This window comes from Macaca thibetana, chromosome 7 (assembly GCF_024542745.1).
Source record: "Macaca thibetana thibetana isolate TM-01 chromosome 7, ASM2454274v1, whole genome shotgun sequence".
Lineage (NCBI taxonomy): Eukaryota > Metazoa > Chordata > Mammalia > Primates > Cercopithecidae > Macaca > Macaca thibetana.
Window position 1 is genome coordinate 48,458,431 of NC_065584.1, and position 23,102 is coordinate 48,481,532.

General features: G+C 39.1%; 1 protein-coding gene across 1 annotated transcript in view; it reads right to left on the minus strand.

Moving 5' to 3' along the window:
• The window catches only part of DAAM1 (dishevelled associated activator of morphogenesis 1), a 179,827-nt gene that overhangs the window by 91,139 nt on the left and 65,586 nt on the right, over positions 1–23,102 (minus strand). Inside the window, 1 exon segment of the mRNA XM_050798063.1 lies at positions 17,162–17,381. Within this exon segment, the coding sequence (XP_050654020.1) occupies positions 17,162–17,344 (183 nt within the window). The 5' untranslated portion in view covers positions 17,345–17,381.

A 23,102-nucleotide genomic window follows, 5' to 3' on the forward strand; every position in this document is an offset into this window, starting at 1 on the left:
TCTGGTGAGGGGAAGGTGACAGGTTATATTTGCATTCTGAATGGCTAATAGGAAACAGGGAAGAGAGGGAAAGAGGAGAGGAGGAGAGAAAATTAAAAAAAAAATAGTAACTCATTCCCTTTTTCTTAGAAAAACATGATAGCACTTAAAACTAGTACCTCTGATCACAAGTTATCAACTTCTGAAAGTTTGCACATGCTGTTCCCCTTTTCCAAGGAGCCCTTCCCACCACGTCTAAGAGGTAATCCTATTCATCCAAGCTTTTACAGGGCATCAGCTATTCCCTCCAGGTAGCCTATCCTGCCTTTCTGGGGATGAGCAGCTCCTCTGTGCTTTGTGGCATTTATCATATTGCTATAGCTATGTTATTGGTATATCTGACTCTCATTGTGAACTCATTCCCAACAGACACGAACTCAATTTGTTCTATTCATCTTTGCATTAGTTGCCAGTACCTAAAGCAATCTGACATAGCAGAAATGGAAAAAAAAAAAAAAAAAAAAAAAAAAAAAAAGGAAGGTGTGCAGAAAGTAGAGAAGATGGGGAAGCTGGGAGGGAGGAAGGGAAGGGATATTGTAAGATATAGTGATGATTACTTTATTGTTTAGAGACAGGGTCTCTCTCTGTCATCCAGGCTGGAGTGCAGTGGTGTGATCATAGTTCACTGTACCCGTGACCTCCTGTGCTCAAGCCATCCTCCAGCCTCAGCCTCCCAAAGTGCTGAGATTACAGGCATGGGCCACGGCACATGCCCAGTGCATTTTAAAGATTAAAGCCTATTATTTGAAGTAAAATGCACATACAATGAAATGTACAAATGTTAAGTATACAGTTTCTGAGTTTGGCAAAGGTATACATTGAAGAGGTTGTAACACTTAACACCTCAGAATCTAGTGGTACCATCTTATACTCATGTCAACAATACATGGCAGTTCCAGATACTCCACATTCTCATCAACATTTGGTGTTGTTTTTTTTAAATTTTAGCTCTTCTAGTTTCCGTTAAGTATGATCTCAATGTAGTTTTAGTTTACATTTTCCTAATAACAACTGGTGCTAAACATAACTTTTCACATGTTTACTGGCCATTCATGTTCTTTGTGAAATATCTGTTCGAATCTTTTGCCCATTTTTATTGAGTTGCCTGTCTTATTTTTACTGATTTAAAGGAAGTCTTTATATATCCTGGAAACATGTCCTTTGTTAGAGGTATATATTGAGAATATTTCTCCTAGCCTGTGGCTTGCCTTCTCATTTTGTTAATGATGTATTTTGATCACCACGTGTTTTTTTTTAATTTTAATGAAGTCTAATTTATCCATTTTTAAAATATAGTAAATGATTGTAAATCTTCTCTAAGAAATTCTACACCTTACAGGTTAAAAAAAAAATTGTATGTTTTTTTCTGGAAGCTGTACGGTTTTAGTTTTAGCTTCTATGTCTGAATCTCCAGTCCCTCTCACAGACCCTTCTTCTGGATAACACTCAGTATTTCTTTAGTTACAAAACAGCTGGATTGTTTTTGCCTTGTCTCTTCTAACTATGCATATTCATTTAGATAGGTTGCCAGGCAAGGAGGGCAATGAAAGCAAAGTTGATGGGAGAAGAAAAAAATAATGGATACAAAACAATTTGAAAATCATTCTTCAAATTACTTCAAGGTAACATTTCAGGAGATTTTACATTTTGATAATTAAATACTAAAGGAAGCATTCATGAAAAATAAAGCAATTAGTATCACTATATCTCAGTAGTACCTCTTTACATGAATTTTTTAGAAAAAGTAGATGTATAGAGGCAGAAAGCAGATGATTAGGGCTACAGCAACGGCAGGGATGACAGCAAACGGACACAAGGGGAGATGGGGTGCTAGAAGTGTTCTAAACTATGGCGGTGATGGTTAACAACTATAAACATTTATTAAAACTCAAACTGTACAATTACAAGAGGTGAATTCTATAACATATAAATTATCCCTCAATAAAGCTGTCAAAAAAAAAAAATCAAGCCTGCTTGTTGGAGCCCCAGGAAAACAAACAAAAAATTCTATGTAGACAAAGTAGAAAAAATACAGCCTTGTATAGATAGTAAGAAAAGAAAATTCTGTTTGAACATTAGATAAACCAAGGAGTTGGTTTAAAAGAGAAACTGATTTGGAAAGAAGCATATGAAGAAGGAGGAAAGAAAACTGTGTACCCCTTTTAAAGTAAGTAGCTCAATCTGGGAAATGTTACAATTTCAGACACAGCATTCCTTTGAAATCAAAGATCACTTCCTTAAAATATCCTTATCCTTTCTTTGAAAGTTACATAAATTCTATTAGTGTGTATTCCATTTAGGCCAAGCGACAGGCAATGTTTCCCCCAAGGTCCCTTAGTAATTAAGTGATATGTTAATATTAACAAGAAGTCCTTAAGAACCTTTTCAGTTTTTTCTGTTTTCCCCCCTAATACTGGCACTACAGAAGAGTATAGTAGTGCTTTCTTATTCTCTAAATTCTGAATTCGCTTTCTGCCATTTCAGTTACCTCCAGCCAACTGTGGTCCAAAAGTATAAATTAAGAATTCTAAAAAAAAAAAAAAAATTCCAGAAATAAAAAATTCCTAAGTTTAAAATTGTGTGCCATTCTGGGTATTGTGATGAAATCTCACGTGGTCCTGCACAGGCCATGAATCACCTTTCATCCAGCATATTCAGGCTGTATACATTCCTTGCTCGTTAGTCATGAATATCTAACCACTAGCATCCTCATGGTTCGAAGATCCAGGTTCACCGCAGCAGATGATCCTCCTCCTGACATTTCATCTCAAGGTCAGTAGTAGGCTAACAACACTACCTCCTGATGCCTATGCCATTCACCTCACTTCATCTGATCACAGAGGCATTTTATCATTTCACATCATCACCAAAAGAAGGGTGAGTACAGTAAGATATTTTAAGAGAGGAGGAGACTGCATTCACATTAACGTTTATTACAACCTATTGTTACAACTGTTCTATTTTATTATTAGTTATTGTTGTTAATCCCTTACTATGCCTAATTTATAAATTAAAGTTTCACATAGATATGTATGTATAGGAAAAAAACATAGTATATATAGAGTTCAGTACTATGGTTTCAGGCATCCACGGGGGAGGGGAGGGTTTTAGATGGACCATATCCCCTGCTGGTAAGGGAGGACTACTGTACCAGATCATCTGTGAGTTAACAGCCACGTTTTTCACTATGACTACAAACAGATATAACTACTGAAACCCCAGGAAGCACCTTTGTTGAGTATAGAATCTAGATCTTACTACACCTTAGACTTGGGTGGCCTAGCTCCTTTCATTGGTCACAGAATTTTTTTTTCATGTTATTCTCTATGGATAGAGTTTTAAAAGTCAAAGGAAAATGATTTAGCAAGTGGTAAAAGGAGAAGCCTTTGCATCAAACATCATGTGTCTCCAGAGAAAGTTTCAGTTTCTCAAAAACTAAAACCAACAGATTAAAAGGCTTTTCTTCCTGGAGATGATATTAATTATGCTTTTATATATTTATATGTTTTACATATTTATAATATTTTGGAGAAATTTTTTTTTTTATTATTAAGAAGGACCTCTGAGGGAAGCCCAGCTGTGGGAACTAAAGTTCTAGGTTTCATCCGTAACAAAGTGCATTATTAAGCCCCACTTCTAAGAGATTCTGTACAAAGAAACCTCACCAATTCCGCACTGTAGAATAAGCAGGCAGTTCTATAGAGAAACCTACATAAATCAGAAAACAATTGGCATGGTACAAATCAATCGAAGGAAATGGATTGATTTGCTAGATAAAGCAAGGGAAGGAATTTTGAAATAATATACAATAAGGGTCTTGAATGAGTTGAAAGACTAACACTCTGGAACAAAAAGCTCTTTTCAGAGATTTTAGCTAAACTGAAATATGGGATCATTTAGAAAACCTCTAAAGCAATATCTAAAGCATTTATTATTTGAAAATCTACCTAATCATTAGATTTCAATGAGATAACATTCAAGTTTTTGGCTAATAAGAGAAGTCACCAAGAAATTCAGGATATCTATTTCTAATAAGTTAACTAACTCTTTACATACATACAAATATATATTTAGAGAAGGTCTGAGGACATTCAAATAATGCTTGAGGTGGGGGAATGGGCGGGAGGACTAAGAAAAACAAGAGAAAGAAGCTAAGACAGGCCCTTGAGGTTAGCCTACCAACCAACTCATTATTTGTATGTGGTTGTGTTTGGGGGTTTTGTTTTTTTGTTTTTTGTTTTGTTTTGTTTTTTAATGGTCCTTGATAAGGTACCTGGTCCATCTGACTCAATGTACAGAGTTCACAGAATTACCAACCATTTTCTTACTCAGATAAGTCTAACTTGTACTTTTCAAATTAGATACCTCAGATATTTGTCCAGAATAAACAGGCCCAATTCACCTATCCCAATTCCACCCAGAAAGGGTTTCCCACAAGCCCAGCAGGCTGCAAGCCTCCCATTCATTTCAAGGATACACTCAACATTAGCAGTGCCTTTTCTGAGTTTAACCCTCTCCTCCCACCCCACAACTCAACACTACCAGAAATAAGTTAAGCCCCTGGAGAGGCACCTGGGCAGACCTCAAGTCACATGACGTGGTGATAGTACATCATCAAGGGGAAGAAGCTGTGACCTAAAGACACATGACATGGTGATAAGTACAACATCAAGAGGAAGAAGCTAATGGCAGATTGAAGGGTGATGCTTTGGCAGCAAACAAACAGAAAACATTTTTATAAAATGCATGGAGAAAATGTACTATAAAGCTATGATAATTCATTAAATATATACACATCCAGCCCCATTACAGCAAATGACCATCTCATCTGGGAGTCATGAATTGCCAACGAAGCACTTAAAATTTAACCACAATGACCCTGAGAATAATATTTTAATATGATGGTGGTTAGAAATCTGAAAGCTAGATAAGATTTTTGTCAGTTTCCATAGAGGTGCATTCAGTGAATTATTACCTGCTCCTAACCAGTCAGGAAAAACAGAAATGGAAAACAAGAGCGAGCTTTAAGCCCTAAAAGGGATTGGTAAACACAGAGAACAAACCTTGGAGGTTTTCAGCCTGCAAAATTTCTGCCAATATTCTTAGTCATTATATGAAATACCACAATATGACTCACCACCACCTACACAGTAATATTCTCTGTGTCTGACAGACATGTTTTCATTCGATACATAAAAATAAGAAGTGAGAAACACCGCAAGCAAAGGCTGACTAATAGAAATAATTTCTAGTTTCTTACTACCAGTGGTTAAGCGTTTTACACTATTTCCTTTTTTCTCTTAATAGCAAGCAATGCAAACTATATTCAGTTGGCTAGACAAAGTCTGCAGCTAAACACATAGGCTTTTTGTTCAGCTTTTTTACTGTTCAACTAGAAACTCATTAGAGTGACTTTAAGTTTTAATAGTCTGCATCATCAGCAGTTTTCTGGTAATCTAAAATAAACTTGCTTCTAAACATGTTAGAATCATCTCCCAATATCCACCCAAATTTCCAGTATTTACACCTATAATCTAGTACAACTTGAGAAGTCTTACTAAATTTTTTTAAAACTTTTAAGTTCAGGGGTACATATGCAGGTTTGTTGTATAGGTAAACTTGTGTTACAGGGGTTTGCTGTGCAGATTATTTCATCACCCAGCTATTAAACCTAGTACCCATAGTTATTTTTTCTGATCCTCTCCCTCCTCCCACCCTCGACCCTCTGATGGGCCCCAGTGTCTGTTGTTCCTGAAAGAGAGAATTTCTAAGCAGTGTTTTCCTAATTGAATGGAAGTACTTCATCTCTGGGAATATAGCACCAGCTGTAAAGTGACAGACAAGAAAGGTACCCTAAGTCCCTGTGGACAACCAGCCATGAAGCCAAGTTCCACACATGGCCACCTCCTTCGATAGCACCAACACTGCTCTTGCCAGCCCAGGGCCCTCCGACACCCTCAAGAGGCTTGTTTGGCTGCTCATCTGACACTTTAAAGCTTTAATTGAGTCAAAAGACAATCTAGCACAAGAAGTCTTCCCACATTGGAGCTATTTATTTTACCATGTAATATACAGTAGAAAGACTTTTAAAGAGAAAGAATGTTTCTTAAACATTATCATCCTTATCCTTTTAATCTGCTAACTTTCATGCCAGCCACTTTGGTGTCCCCATTGTAACTAACATTTTAATGAGGAGGAAGTGTAAAACAGGATGACAGCAGGTGGATAGGGTGCAGGCAGAGTATAATACCAGCCCAAACTTATCACCACTATGAGAATATTAAAATACAAACCCAACTGCTGCAGGATTTAGCAGTTATTAATTCATGCATGCATGCATACATTCACTCAAATACTTATTGTGCATCTCATGTGTTATGTTTCTGTAATTAGTTATGCGTCCATTCATTCAGGCCCAAAACATTCATTGAGCACCTACTCTGAACCAAGCACTGCCCTAGGCCCCCAGAATCCTGAGCGTGAGAAAGTCAGATATAACACCCGATCCATTCTGCTCTCTGAAGGTGCAAAGATGCATATATATAGTGGATTAATACAATGAGTTATTCATATGAGAAAAAAACTATCTGATTGTTGAAAAGATGGCAAAAGATTCTGACTTTTCCTTCTACATTCAAGAAATGCCCATTTTTCCTGAAAACAAGTCATATACATATTATATATATAACATAAACATATATATCAAATATATATATATACATGTCATATATAAATTCTGGGTTTTCAGTTATTGGTTTAATTTAGTTCTTAAGTATTGCACTGAGTAATGAAATAAACAGCTAGCAGCTTTCAGATCTTGCCAACAAATTCATTTAAAACTGAACATAAGAAAAAATATTGCAACTTTTTTAGGAATCTGGTTTGCCAAGGAACAAAACTTCTAGCTCTTCACCCATAAGCCGGAAAATCATAACTAAAAGATATAGCTGGTCAATGAGCTCTTGTAACACGCACCAGGAACAGCTTGAAATTCCAGAAGAATTCTGGGAATTGACGGTTGGGGTGGGGAGGATTCCAGACACAGCGAGTAAAAATATTCAAGGACAGTTCAGACCTGAAAAACACCATCCATGGTATTGAGCAATTACCTCCCAAAGGCCATGTCACATGTGTTTTCTGAGAGCAAACGATGGTGACTAGGTAATTCCCAGAGCATCAAGATATATTCTTATGTACAGTTAATTGCACAAACTACCAGATCCTTCTAGCCATTACTGAAACACATTTTTAAAATTACGTTGAAAAGCTTACCTAAACCACACTACTTATGAAGATCAAATTATTCCTTCAGCCTTTTGACACTTATATTGGCTTATATGAGGACATACAGAGAATGGGAATGTCAGTATACTATATCAACTTTGTATAATTTGCACGTGGTAGTATAAGGACTAAGTTAAATAGTCAGATTTTAAATTGTAGCCAAAAGCTAAGTAGGTCCATACTATTCAGGGTCTCTTTGGGATTCAATTTAATGAAAATCATCAGGACCAAGAGGATCCATAGCCATTTTGTCAACAGCATTATTAATTCAGAGATGGTTTTATAGTACCGTATTTCTATTTAAGTACAACGTTTTCATGTTTCTTTCCTCCATCTCTTCATGCCCACTCATTTCAGTCTCCTCGATCTAATATTAAGATAGAAGAAGCATACAGAAATAAATAATTGAAATGGTAACAAAATAATATGAAGTCAAAGTCCAAATTTAACAGCCTGTAGGAAAGGATATTTGGAATGATCTTGGTAAGATAAAATATAAATTTAGAATTAGAAGGAATAAAATGGTTTTATGGTTGTATCTTAAGCTTTACTGGATGTGTTTAATGAATCAGAAGATTAGAAGGAAACTTAAGAAATCATTTTGACCATCTTACTGTCTCTAAGCAGAGCGGACTTCAACCAGTACAAAGAAATGTATAATGCCACTGAAATGAGAGTCTACTGCCAACCCTACTGTTTTAGGAGCAAAGCAACATTCTATTCAGAAGTACAGCAGATATCAGCAAGCAAAACCACTTATGTCAACATCAGCCTATATCATAAACCATCAGTTGTTCTCAGGGCCAAAATAACTGATCAAGTCCTAGATATGAGATCATTTTCCATCACCTTTAAATTGACTGTATCTTGGCAGCAGTTCACATTTACTCCATAGGAATTTTAGCACTGCACACATTTAAGCCCATATCTACATTCCAACTTTTGTTTGTGACATACAGCATATCTTCATACTATTCTGAGCATTTTCCTATGGCACCAAAGTCACCAAGAAATGCCCCACTGTCAAAGGAAGATCTCTCTCCCACCCTCCCTCTCTCTCCTACATATATACATACATATATATACACACACACATACATATATACATACATATGTGTGTGTGTGTGTGTATACATATATATATATATTTTTGAGGCAGTCTTGCTCTGCTGCCCAGGCTGGAGTGCAGTGGCCCAATCTCAGATCACTGCAACCTCCGACTCCCAAGGTCCAAGCAATTCTCGTGCCTCAGCCTCCTGAGTAGCTGGGGTTACAAGCATGCGCCACCATGTCTGGCTAATTTTATTAATAGTAAAGATGGGGTTTCACCATGTTGGCCAGGCTGGTCTCGAACTCCTGGCCTCAAGTGATCTGCCTGCCTCAGTCTCCCAAAGTGCTGGGATTACAGGTGTGAGCCACTGTGCCCTGCCAGTCACTGCACCCCCCCAGTCACTGCACCTGGCCAATATATTTTAATTCTCTGTCAACTGATTATTTCCTTTAGCTAAACAAAAATTTTCTCTTTTTAAGCTTTATAGGTTTGTCAAATAAAACCAACTTTTAATCTCATGGAAACAGAACAATTTTAATATCACTTCCCTCATTAGATTCTGAATTTTGGCTTCCAGATAACTGAATACTTTGACACTATTGTAGACATATATCTTTGAAGTCTTATATGGTCTGATTTTCTCTGCGTAATTACAGAGCAATCCTTTACACTCTAATAAAGAAACAATAGATTAAAACTACGACTCTTTACAACCAGTTTTTTTTTTTTCTTCTATCAGTTTAAAATGGAATGTTCCTACCATGCAATTTTTTTCACCTTTCTTGGGGACTGGGAACTGAATAGCTCATGGTCTTCACATATAAGGCAAGTTTTAAAAATAAAAAGATAAAAAATGTTGAAATTTTCATTGATTTTGGTAACAACAGAAGTACTTTATTATTTAAGAGAGCTTAAAATAAGCCTCAGTCATAACAGAAATTATGCTGACAGCCTGAGAAAAGGAGTAACAATTCACAAGACTGGTAGAAGAACAAAATGTGTACCCTGGTATCCTTAGGACTAACTTGGGTTCCTGTAGCTCCTTTCATACCAAAGTGACTTCAGAATACACGAAAAATGAAAAGATTACTATGTAGGCTCTCAAGTGAATTCATTTGGCATAAGTAACCTTGACTGTGAATTTATCTAAATCTGATAATATCATCTAAATTCTTTCATTTCTGCTATCTTCATTTCTCAAATTCTATGCTGATGACTAATCCTGAGAATGTCCTCAGTACTTAATAACATAGGCCTATAGTAATTATATTTATGATTATATTTTGATGGAACACATCTTATCATCATCCTACAGTATCCACCATCACTACCTTCTCATTGGGATTTTAGTTTTCCTTTTAAATTTCCTTGGTAGTATAAACGGTGGTTTTGTGACCAGTGATGAATTTCACAACAAGTTTAAAATATTTTACATTTCCTGGAAGGCACAGCACTCTATTATCCTCAAACATCAGACCCACTGGCCTAATAAATGGAAGTCTAAGAATTGGATTTGAAAGAAGGCAGATTAACCAGAAAATAGTATAAAATGGAATTGGAAACATTTCAGGCTTAGAAAAACTTGGGTTCATACTGCATATTATTTCCAACTAGCCATAAATTTACAGTGATGTAGTGTATTAGAAATGAAAGCTCTCCTCTAAAACTATGAAATGGATTCCAAATATGTGTGTTGTAAGAGGTGAGACTGACTACAATACACTTCAAGAATAATAACCAGACTTGTTTTAAACCTGGATTTCTTACCTAAAATCTCACACAGGAAAAGCAGTTGGACATTTTTGCATGTTTCACTCATTAAAAAAGCTGAGGGTCATAGGAACAAACTGTGAGAAAGACATCCCAATTCCAATACCACTGTTGCTATGAAATATTCTGTAGGAAACCCTTATTCTTGGGGTATGCAGAAGTCTATCGCAGGGGGACTCCTGGTAATTCTCTTTGTCCTTTTCTACTTCAAAATTAAAGTAGCCAAAAGAGGTGCGTGTTGTAACAAAGAGGCACCTCACATCAACTATTGAGCTCAAAGGAAAACATATTCAGAATTGCTATGGTTTGGATGTTTGTTCCCCTCCAAATCTCATATTGAAATCTGATCCCCAATGTTGGAAGTGGGGCCTAATGGGAAGTGTTTGGGTCATGGGAGAGGATCCCTCATGAATAGATTAATTTCCTCCCTCAGGGTTACTGAGTTCTAGCTCCATTAGTTCCCTGGAGAGCTGGTTGTTAAAAGGAGCCTAGCACCTGCCACCCTACCCCCATTGTTTCTCCGGCCACCTGATATCTGCACATGCAGGTTCTTCTTCGCCTCCACCATGAGTGGAAACAGGCTGAGGCCCTCACCAGATGCAGATGCTCAATCTTGAGCCTTCCAACCCTGAAAACCATGAATCATAATTTTTTTTCTTTATAAATTACCCAGCCTCAGGTATTCTCTTTATAGCAACATAAAATGGATTAAGATAAGAATCTACCCAGGGATACATGACACCTATCATTAAACTTACCAACACCTCACAAATACCGAACAGAACCATGGTTATTTTTGTAAATTTAACCAGACAGCAAAATATTTTGATGTACCTCATTATATTTGGTTCATTGAAAAAATCTGTAAGCAAACAGAGGCACTTTTCTCTGGTTCAAGGAAGAATTTGATATATATGTTTAAGTCAACAATATAATCATCCCCAACACACCTTTCCCAGGCTTGTCTCTCAGAATCTCCAAACCCTGTAGCTTCCTGTTTTTTATGTGTCATCTAAACTGAACTTCTTTCAGTTACCTGAGCCTTCCATGCCTTCTCTCACTCTATAGCACTTACACATGCTGTTCTCACTGTCTGTAACACTCTTTTCTTTCCTCTGTGCCTGAACGATTCCTTCTTGTTTTTCACACCTCACATTAAGTCACTTTCCCCAGGAAGCCTTCCAAGACCCCTTCACACTGGGTTAGGTAATCATGGGGGTAGGTGTGAGTGAACAGCACCCTCCTTCCCCAGCAAGGGAATAAAGCTTCCTCCCAGACAAAATGTACTGCTTGAGCAGCACTTCCATAGCACTTGATCACTTTGAAAAGATTGCACATTTAGTTGCCTTTCTCTTCTGCTAGACCTTCAGCTCTACAACATCAAGGATAGGTCCATGTGTCTTTTGTCACCAGTTACCTCAGGATCGGCAGAGACAGTCTCTTAACATGCACACATCAAAATAAACCATCAGTCGACTAATGACTCATTCTTCTGTTCACTCCAAGGTAAATCGTCTATTGCTAATATTGAGATGAAAAAAGTTACTTGAATAAGGATGATTTATAGAGTTGTCACGCTTACAACTCTTCGGATAGGTTGCTTGAGATAATTTAAGACCTTTAAAAATCTGTAGAAAAGAATATCATTGAATCTTATTTTAATAGGTGAGTGTTAAACCTCATATTGGTTATATTTCTTTATTTTGACTGAGGCAGAGAAAAAAGAGGAGGACTGGGAGAGGGGAGGAAGTAGAGGTGAGAGGGAGAGGAAAAAGTAAAAAAGAATTGATTCTCAAAAGGTATAAAATGTATGGTTAGCAGAGATTAAACAGACTCTTGGTTTTATTTGTAAATATCCCAAATAACTTAAAAACTGTTAGCAGGAAGACTTTAATTCTATTTGACAATTCACACACACACAATTCCCGAGTTATTTTGTCCTCAGTTCTTTAGGAGCTACAGAACAGCTTTAAAAGCAGTTGGCTTATCAGTTGGTAGGGGGTGAATAAGAACAAGTGTTGGCAAAGATCTGGAGAAACTGGAACCCGCATACATTGCTGGTGGAGATGTAAAATGGTGCAGTCCCTTTGAAACAGTCTGAAAGTTTCTCAGAAGTTCAACACAGTGTTACCATATGACCCAGTTAATCCCGCTCCTACATATATACTCACAAGAATTAAAACATGTATCTATGCAAAAACTTATATATGGATATTTATAGTAGCTTTATTCACAAGGGCCAAAAATTGGCAACAGCCCAAATGTCCATCAATGATGAATGGATATAAAAAATGTGGTAGGGGCCAGGTGCGGTGGCTTACACCAGTCATCCCAGCACTTTGGGAGGCTGAGGCGGGCGGATCACGAGGTCAGGAGTTCGAGACCAGCCTGACCAACATGATGAAACCCCATCTCCTAAAAAAAATGCAAAAATAGCTGGGCACAGTGGTGCATGCTTGTAATCCTGGCTACTCGGGAGGCTGATGCAAAAGAATTGCTTGAGCCCAGGAAGTGGAGGTTGCAGTGAGCTGAGATTGCACCACTGCACTCCAGCCTGGGTAACAGAATGAGACTCTGTCTCAAAAAAAAAAAAAAGTGGTATATCCACATAATGGAATGTTACTAGACAAGAAAAAGGAATGAGGTACTGGTACATGCTATAAGGTGAATCTTGAAAACACTACGTGAAGTCAAAGAAGCAAGTCACAGAGGACCACATATTGTATAATTCCATTTATATGAGCTATCCAGAGTGGGCAAATTCTCAGAGACACAAAGAAGATTAATGTTTGTTAGGGGATGTTGGGATTAGGCATGAATGAGGAGTGATGGTTTATGGATTTCAAGGTTACATGCTAGGGTGATTGCTAAAAGTGATTTTGGCAATGGTTGCACAATTCTATTAATATGCTAAAAGCCACTGAATTGCATACTTTACATAAGTGAATTATTTCTCAATAAACCTGGTTTGTTTTGTTTTTTTAAGTTAAGCAGGATGAGACTAGGAAGACAATGCTAAGTCCTGAGGTAGGACTAATTCTGATTCCCCTGGCTACTGCAGGGAGCCTACTACAGAACAAGGTACTCCACGCTGCCCACCTTCTTCAAAGATTCATACAGCTGACCTCCTATTGAGGCTTGCTTTATTAATGAGGTGATACGGTTTCAGTAAGCAATTCTGAAAGAACTCTACTTGGTATCACTTTTAAAAACATCAAATGGGCCGGGCGCGGTGGCTCACGCCTGTAATCCCAGCACTTTGGGAGGCCGAGGCGGGCGGATCACAAGGTCAGGAGATCGAGACCACGGTGAAACCCCGTCTCTACTAAAAATACAAAAAATTAGCCGGGCGCGGTTGTGGGCGCCTGTAGTCCCAGCTACTCGGGAGGCTGAGGCAGGAGAATGGCGTGAACCCGGGAGGCGGAGCTTGCAGTGAGCCGAGATCGCGCCACTGCACTCCAGCCTGGGCGACAGAGCGAGACTCCATCTCAAAAAAAAAAAAAAAAAAAAAAAAAAAACATCAAATGAGTGACTCATCAGATGAGGCAAAGGAAACTAGCTTACAACAACCAACTCTGATGACATGCTTTCTAACAGATAGGTTAGACCCACATTGGCCTGCTCACACCAGGGCAGATTTACTTTCAAGAAAAGGAAAAGCTGAAATATTTGCTTAGAGTGTTGTGTCTAGAAGACACTAGAATTATCTCTCATCCCTCTTGCAGTATTAGTCTGTGGGGTGTAAAGCATCTATTAGGTGCCAGACTTTTTAAAGGTTATCTTCTTTCACCTCTACACCAACCCTATCAGCAAGATGGTATTATCTCCATTTTATAGGTAAGTAAACAATTAAAATTCAAACAGAAATCATCTTAAAAGAAGATTTCCTAGGCTATACAGCGGGCATTTGGGGAAAGTGTTTGACTCCAGAGTCCGGGCACTGTCCACTACCACATGTGGCCTCCCTCTGCTGTACCAGACCAGAGGCAGAACTGCTTCAGCTACTACTCAAGAGAACCTGGGGCAGAGGCTTGCCGCAGCTTTGAGCCTACCTCTCCTGGCCAGGCCACCCCTGACAATTGGATAGATTTGTAGTCTTAGTCCCTGAAGTCAAGAGTAGATAAAAATTCATCCTTCACTCACCAGGACAGAAACAAACCTCAAGATAATTTGTTTTCCAATGGTTTCAGCTTAAAGTTCTGGTTTGGCATTGGCTTTCTCACAACTAGCAGCTGTAGGCAATTTTCACACAGAATAGAGACATCAATAAGGCAGAGAATGGAATTTTCTCCCTTACGAACACAGAACAATGAGCTGTCTTCAAGATGTACATGAAGCTGCCACCACATGGGCTCCTCGCTCTCATTTTGGGAGACTGACAGAATATGACTGAAAGGACTGTAGACCTGGAATGCTTTGAGGATGCCAGCTCTGCCTACCAGCTCCACTACCATTGAGGGCAGTCATTAGCTATCAGCAACACCTACGTCCTTTGGTTGACTTTTTTTTTTCCTTTTTTTAATCCAAACACCAACTTGAACCAGAGACTTTCAGTTTTAAAACATTTTAAGTGGGAAATAAAACCCTGCCTGTCAATGCATCATTATTGCCCTTCTTGATTGCTATCTTGGTAGATGATTCACTGCCCTCCCTAGAAGAGGACTATGTGTCATCTGCCTGCCCCATGACCTCAGGCTTGGCCACATGACTTGTGGTGCCAGTCTCTACAGAAGAATGATGCCTCCTCACATGCAAACTCAGATGTGGCCATGTGATCTGCACCGGCCAGTGAAATGTGGGCACAAGTGACATCTGTTATTTCCAAGCATACGCTCAGAGCCTATGAGTGGTTTGCCAGGTTTGCCTTTCCTCCTCTACCCTGACTGGGTATTGGACAGAAAACAGGAAGGAGCAAAACTACAGCAGACCCACAGTGGACACACAGCACAGCAAGCAATAAGCCTCTGCTGTTGTAACCACTGGGGTTTTGCTATCACAGCATAACCTAGTTTAAGATGACTGAGACAGTCATTAACATGAATCCCCCCAACTTTTCTTCTCACCTTCAATTCCTGCTGACAGCTCACTTCCTCCAGAAAGTCTTCCCTAACCGCCTTCCTCACCTCCTTGACTTATACCGCACAATACATATTACACACCTAGGTAATTTGTGATTATGCTTTTGGTGCCATCGTATCTTCTTTGTAATGGATCTCCTTTTACTACTGTCAGATCTTTGGGGGGCAGGTTCTGGCTTTCTATTTCAAACTTCCTTGTTAACACCTGCAACAGAATTATTCATGCAGTGGAGATTCAGAGAAGGGAGAGATTCCTTAAACATGGAAAATATTCAAGATCATAAAGTGCAAGTACACTGGTAGGAATCATCTTTTCTTTTTCCCGACCAACTCTGGTTGGCAATAGGCCCATCGCTCCACGCAGACCAGAAATCAAACATCAGCTTCATAACCAATCTCATATTGGTTTATCTTTCTGCTTTATAAGTGAATTCTGGTCTGTAAGAGTTGGAGTGACATGGTCAGTTCAGATATTACCCAAGGAGAACACTAAAGCAGCCTACAGTATGTTCTTGACCAAAGAATCATGCAAAATGAATAGTATTCTCTAGTGTCTGTTGAACAATATAAATGGTCCATTTAGAACTAACTCCATTACAAATGAGATCACGTCCTTTACAGGAACATGGATGGAACTGGAAGCCGTTATCCTCAGCAAACTAATGCATGAATAGAAAACCAAACACCACATGTTCTCACTAATAAGTGGGAGCTGAATGGTGAGAACACATGGACACATGGGGGGAAACAACACACACTGGGGCATGTGGCAGGGGGCAAGGGGATGGTGGAGTGGGGAGAATATCAGGAAGAACAGCTAATGGATAGCGGGCTTAATACCTAGGTGATAGGATGGATGATCTGTGCAGCAAACAACCATGGCACATGTTCACCTGTGTAACAAACCTGCACATCCTGCACATGTACCTCAGAACTTAAAATGAAAGTTGAAGAAAAGAAAGAAAGAAGAACTAACTCCATTACAAAATGCCAGTGGTGATCAAGGCAGGATACAGTATTCATGTAACATTTATTAAGCAAGTTTAAAGGCCAGGCACTGGGCCACTCCCAGTGTGTACTGTTCTCACTGAAACATTATATCAAACCTAGAAGATGATGTTTTCTTCCTTCAGAAAACAGGATCAGAAAAATAACATGATTTTTTACAATTATGAAAATAAAGTCAGAGCAGTGATTTGAACCGAAGTCTTCCTAATTCCTATGCTAGCTCCCTTTAAACTATGCCATAATATCTTCTGAAATACAGAATAGAAACACCAACTGATGCTTGAAAAGCTAAGCTGGAGAATGTACATACATCTCTTGATGAATGGGTCCTGCACTAGATACATCCTTCATTTCAGTACACTTGATTCTAAAATATGATAGTATCTATAAAAAGATTCCCACAACAGTTATTATTCTAATCCTATCACTAGGCTAAATAATAATGCTGTACTTAAGTAATAATGTCTTTCACCAAAGGATCAACAACAGGATGGGAAGTATGACTAATTTTTAAAAAAATACATTAAAACTGTATATTCGGTGTGGGGGTAGGGGAGCATTAGGGAATCCCGATAGGTGTGAAGTAAATGAAGGATATGCATACATGTATAGACTAAGGATTGGGATGGAGACAAATTAAGAAGGGCAACTTAAGATGCAGTACTGCCACATATTTGAAGAACTGAAGGTCTAAATCCCTCCACCCACTTAAAGCGCCAGCAAAGCACTTGGATGTGGTAATACTACCCTCTTCTAACTCTTCCTTCTCCACAGGTTTAGTGCTGACGTGAGGGTGCAGACATAAAGGTGAATGCGGGCCATTTCACTGAAAAGGAAAAGTCCATGTCAAACCAAACCAACTCATTCACATCCTCTCCTCTTCTCCTTCCCTGGCTCCCCACCAATGCCAGGATAGAAAACTAGGACTCACCACCAGTTCACTGAACATGACATCCAGCTCCTCCACAGGGGGCATGGGCAATGCTGGCTCCATGGTCTGAAGCGCAAAGTTGCTATCGTTTCGCAGCCGATACGTGATTTCTGGGTGATCATTATTTCGGAAACAGCAAAAGATGAATGAAATACCTCGTCCACCTCTCTTTCTTGGGGCCATGGTTGAATTCTGTTCTATTTCTTGATGTGACTAAACTCTGCAAAAAGAGGATATGACTTGGTTAAGAGTACGGGAACAGACAAAATGGTTTTTAAAAGCCCAGACCAACTCAAGAAAGAGCTCCGTGTGCTGGCGACATTGTGTGCACCCTGCAGGGCACAGAAAGACCACCACCGAGTGGGTTTAGAGTCCACTTGGGCAGAGAACACACACCCTTCTATTCATTTGTTGACTGTTTCCTGCAATAACTGCTGAGCAAACAGGACAACTCCAGCCACTCTCCCAACAACATACACTCTAATTACACTGAGCTACTGTCTGTTCTTTGTACATCACATTCCCTTTCCTGCCGACCTAATTTGTTCTTGTTACTCTTCTTGAAAGAATGATCTTCTCTTCTTTGCCCCCTAGGAGATCTCTTTCTTATCTTTTAAAGTCTGATTCCAGACTGACTTAAAAGTCTCTTCCCTAAATAGAATTAATAACATATATGCTATGACATATATATCCATTCTAGCATGATCACATTCTAAGCTCTTTATAAGTGTGTCTTCCTGTTAGACTGTGGTAACTGAAGTCAGGGGAAGAGGCTGTGCATCAAGTATTTTGTGGGCCTAGTGCCCTGCACAATGCCAGGAAAAGAGAAGGCACTCCATAAATGTTCATTGTATTAACTAATTAAAATTTACAATAAAGCCAGGACTTGAGCTAGAAGGGCCAGAGATTTTCAAACTGAAAAGACAAAATGAATTCACCAGTAAGGAAAGGAAATGGTTAAATCACACACACACACACACACACACACACACACACACACACACACACTCTCATCTAATAGAATATTATACACTAATTTAAAAGAATCAAGGCATTTGTGTATATAGATATGGGAAAATGTTGAAAATGCTATAGGAGTACATGATTTAAAGAATGTATGTATTTATAAATATATGAAAGAAAATATTAATAGCAGTAATCCTCAAAATAAAAACAGAGGGTTGGAGAACTACTTATTTTCACTTTTACCCTTTTGAATCCAAATTTTCACCACAAAAATATGTTTTTAATGATGATAGACGGTATGTTTTAAGTTACAACTGTATATATTGCCTTGGAAAGATTTCCAGTTGATACTGTCTATTGAAAAAAACCAAGTCAAAGAAGAACAATAGGCATAGCATGATGCCATTGTGTCTTTTTAAAAACGTCATACAAAAAGCCATACGTATACATTTATTTCCACCAAATGGTCCAAAAGGATAGACAACAAATCCCTAATTCCTCTCTTCTGAGAGTGGACTAAGATTAGAAAAAGGCAAGAAAAAGAATGTTCTTTTCATGCTTTTTCAAGAATAGTGGACACATTTAGATGTATAACTGTTATAAGTCTTCAATGTTTAAAAAGAGATGAGGTTAAAAGAAAAAAAAAAGGTAGGATGAGCATTGGTCCTTCAAGAGATGGAAGGGCAGGGGAGGAGAAACGTATCTTGGTCAGGGAAGGTGATAGAACAAGGCTGTGAATGCATTATTTATACACTTAAATATAGAAGTATACACTTAGAAGAAAGACTAGGGTCAAGTTTGTCAACATTTAACAAATCTGGACAGTGAGAAAACCAATGCCTTCTTTGAACTTTTTTTGTTCTTAAGTTTTAAAAGTAAACTCCAACCCATTGACTTACAGCATCTTCCAAATCAGATAATCCAACTCCAAAATGTGTAGCCAATTTCTTGATTTTGTAATTAATACTACTATGTAAATAAGTAAAAGCACTCATAAACAACTATAATTTCCAGAGACTTCTACAGTGTAGTCCTCAGCTGACTTGAAGTGAAAGTGGTCTCTACCGTTAGGAACTGGGAGGTTCTGTGATGGGGAGGGAGGGAAAGGACAAAAGCAGTGTGTCTATCACAGAGTCCACAATGATGCTCTAAGTGGCTCTTAAACAAAGACTAAGTCAAACATCCAATGTCCTGTTCTGTTGAAGCATATGTCTTCTGGCCTAGGGTGTACTTGTGCAAGGTCACACTGAGACATATGTCATAATTGGGATTCCTTTGGCAAATGTGCATTAATACCTACTATGTACCAGGAATGACAGTAGTCGCCTAAGCATATGGAAATGAACAGGTCACTCATTAGAAGCTCATAATCTAGTAAGAGACAGTAGTTCACCAGATAGTTATAATAAAGGTAATATGCCAGTAAGTGCCAAGTAAACTGAGCAGGAATTACCTAAGAATCTGGATGGATGAGTGGAGTTTTGACAGAATATGGAAAACAGGGTCTTTAGGCAGAGGGAAGAGTACGAGCAAAGGCATGAGGTAGGAAGGAGCATGAAGGATACAGGGAATGAGTGGTATGGTACAGACTGTGCTGTATATACCACCATCTTCTCAGAGCAGAGCTCTGGGTCTCATCTCCCTGCTGAAAATCTGCCAATGGCTCCCCAATACCATTCTAAATTGGCTTTCAGTGGATTTCAGCTCGACTTTTGTCTTTCCTAATTCCTCAAAAATATCCTACACGTTACTCAACAGGCATTTTCGATGCCCCGTAAACATCTTGCACTCCTCTCACCTTCCACCCAAGTAGACCACTCATTCCTTCTCGCTCTTGCCTTTGTCTAGCAACATCCTCCCACCCTGAAAGTACCAATCCTGAGAGTACACCCACTGCTGCTGATAGCTGAAATTCAGTTCTGCATTTCCGAAGGGCAATTTATCAAAGTCTTAAAGTGGTCACACATTTTGACCTAGTATTTCTACTTCTGAAAATGTATGCTTAGGAAATATTCAGAGACATTATCAAAAATGTTTTCACAGCAGTTTCCAAAGCATTATCTATAAGAGCAAATAAGGGCACAGAATAAGTGCTTGTAATGAAGAACCATACAGAAAAGGTAAATAAGTTATGGTACAACTAGATAACAGACTACCAAGCAGCCCTTTGTAAAAGAATATTTAATGACGTGCAAACACGTAAAGAATAAACAATACAGTGACCCATTTTTGTGAGAAAAAATTTACATATATGAGCAGGCAAAAAGGACAAAATAAATAAAATGCAGGCAGCAGTTAGTTCTGTGACAAATGTAGAGATTACCTTGTTTGTTTTAACAAACAAAAAGATTCTTCTGCACTTCCTAAGTTGGCATATTGAAGACATACTACTTTCACAATAAATAAAGTGAGATTTTAAAAACCCATTGATATGATTATCTGCTTACATTAGAGGCGGAAATGAGTATGAGTATGCAAAAATGTTCCTATCAAAAATATCCAAGTTAGGTTAATCTACATACCAGCTTTCAAACTATCTGTGGTAAAGAACTAGTTGTTTTCATCCAATCTGTTATAAACTGAAAGATCTCAGCAATGTCAAATTGCTATAAAAGTTTACATGCTTAATCTCAATTCTTTTTTTTTTTTTTTTTTTTTTGAGACAGAGTCTCGCTCTGTTGCCCAGACTGGAGTACAGTGGCGTGATCTCGGCTCACTGCAACCTCTGTCTCCCGGGGTTCATGCCATTCTCCTGCCTCGGCCTCCCGAGTGGTTGGGACTACAGGTGCCTGCCACCACGTCCAGCTAATTTTTTGTATTTTTAGTAGAGATGGGGTTTCACCATGTTAGCCAGGATGGTCTCGATCTCCCGACCTCATGATCCACCGGCCTTGGCTTCCCAAAGTGCTAGGATTACAGGCGTGAGCCACTGTGCCCAACCTAATCTCAATTCTTGTACCCAACACAGGTAGGCAGCAGCAGTGCTGATGTACATTAGGACATGGGAGTCATGACCTATCTCATTAAAATATAACTGTTAATATTTGTCTCTGGTATGTGTCCTCAGAGCAGGGACCACATCCCACTCGGAAGCCAGGCTAGTGTCACATATCTTATCCTCGGTAAACTAAAGAGAGATCATTCTGGGACTACCAACAAGGTCTGTATGACTGTGGGAGATGGGGAAGTGTTGCCCAGGAAGAGAGGGCAGGAAGGCAATGTTCAGGCTATTGGGAAATGAGGGCAAGAAAATAAAGTAGGCTAAAATAGGCAAGGGCCAGCTCATGGAGGGTCCTATGGCCCACATTCAGACTTCAAAGCTCATTTCCAGCCATCTCTTTCAGGCAGTCTTGCTAATCTGCCTAACTAGATATGGTCTGGGCTCTCTTAGCATTTTGTGACCTCCATCATGTACAGCCAACAGTTACTGTAAATAGAGGTCTGGGTCTTTATTTCCTCACTGAAGAATCAACTTGTGAGGAAAAGTGACATGGCACATGTCATTTAGTGTTTTGCACATAGGGGTACAATCAAAGTATTTACAGAATAAACAAACATAGCAACAGTTTTCCTTTTGCATGTTACAAGTTTCACTTAAACCCAAGTTATATTACATTCTGGCTGTACTGAGGAGGGGCGAGAAGTAGGGGGTAATGTTAAGATCTAAAAATCAGTCCAAAGCATTTTCAAGTCTTAAAAAGAAAATCCCAACAGTTTTATAAACAAAAGAATATGAAGTTCTTGGCTAGTTTCTAAGATGGGTAGTAAGACACAGGGTCTACTACATTTAAGAACCTAATTGAAATCCTTTCAATAAGCACCAAAATATTGCCTTTGATGGTAATTTGTATATGGAAGCCTCAGTGAAACCCAAAGGCCAAGTTTTTATGCTGACTCCTCCACGGATCCCCAAATACAAGGTCCTTTCCTAAACTCATCCCTAAACTCTAGATGATGGCATGTGTTGGAGATTTTCAACAGGCATCCATTTTTTCCCCATATATGGAGTTCCACTATTCCGAGCCTAGTCTCTTAGATATAGACCAAAACAGGAAACAAAAGGAATCATTCCACTGGACCCCTCAGAAGCACCTGCCCACCTTAACTGCCCTAGCACTTCGCTGACGAGTGATTCCAACAACTGCCCTGTATATATGATTTAATACTCATATTTGCACCCATCACTTCATTTCATCATCCCCATTTCACAGGTGAGACTTAAGATGGAAAAAGGTAGGCCATCAGGAAGACAGAAGTTTGAGGGGCCACACACTGGAGAGAGGTCTCTGCACTGGCCCTTAACAACTTGATTTTCCAGCCCCCATCTCCCAATACCCTGAATGCTGCCCATGCCCTTACACACTTGATTTGCTGGTAGAGATGTTTATGCAGAGAAGCCCATACATCATAAAAGTAACAACAGCTTCCCTAGCCCATCATATCCATCCATTTCATCATTTAGTCAAATGTTTATCAAGTAAAAATTATGAGCCAAATATTCCAAACACTGGGCTGGGCACTAAGGGAAAAGAGATGAAAATGAGAAAAAGATGCCTGTGTGCTTTGGGGAAGGCAGGAAAAAAAAATCAAGAAAACTAAAACGTTATTCCTGAAGTTGGCTCATGTTACAGGGGATGCAAAGAAGAAAGTGAAGGGCAATGGTGGTAGTGGTGGGAGGGCAGCTCCTTCAGATAGTATGATCAGGGAGGGCCTCTCCTGACCACAGGCATTTAAGCTGAGACCTGATGGATAAAATGGGACCAGTCTTGCAAAGTGCTAGGGAAGACGATTCCAGGTTAAAGGAGGTATGTGTGAAGACCAGGGCAGGTGGGGAGCTGGCACATTTCAGTCACTAGGGAAGACCAATGTGGCTGAAGCCTAATGAGCCATGGTGGATGCTGAGTCGTGGCGGTGCTAGGAAGGAAGAGGCTGAAGATGGCGGGGCCCAGACCAGAGGAGCTACATGCTGGAAGGT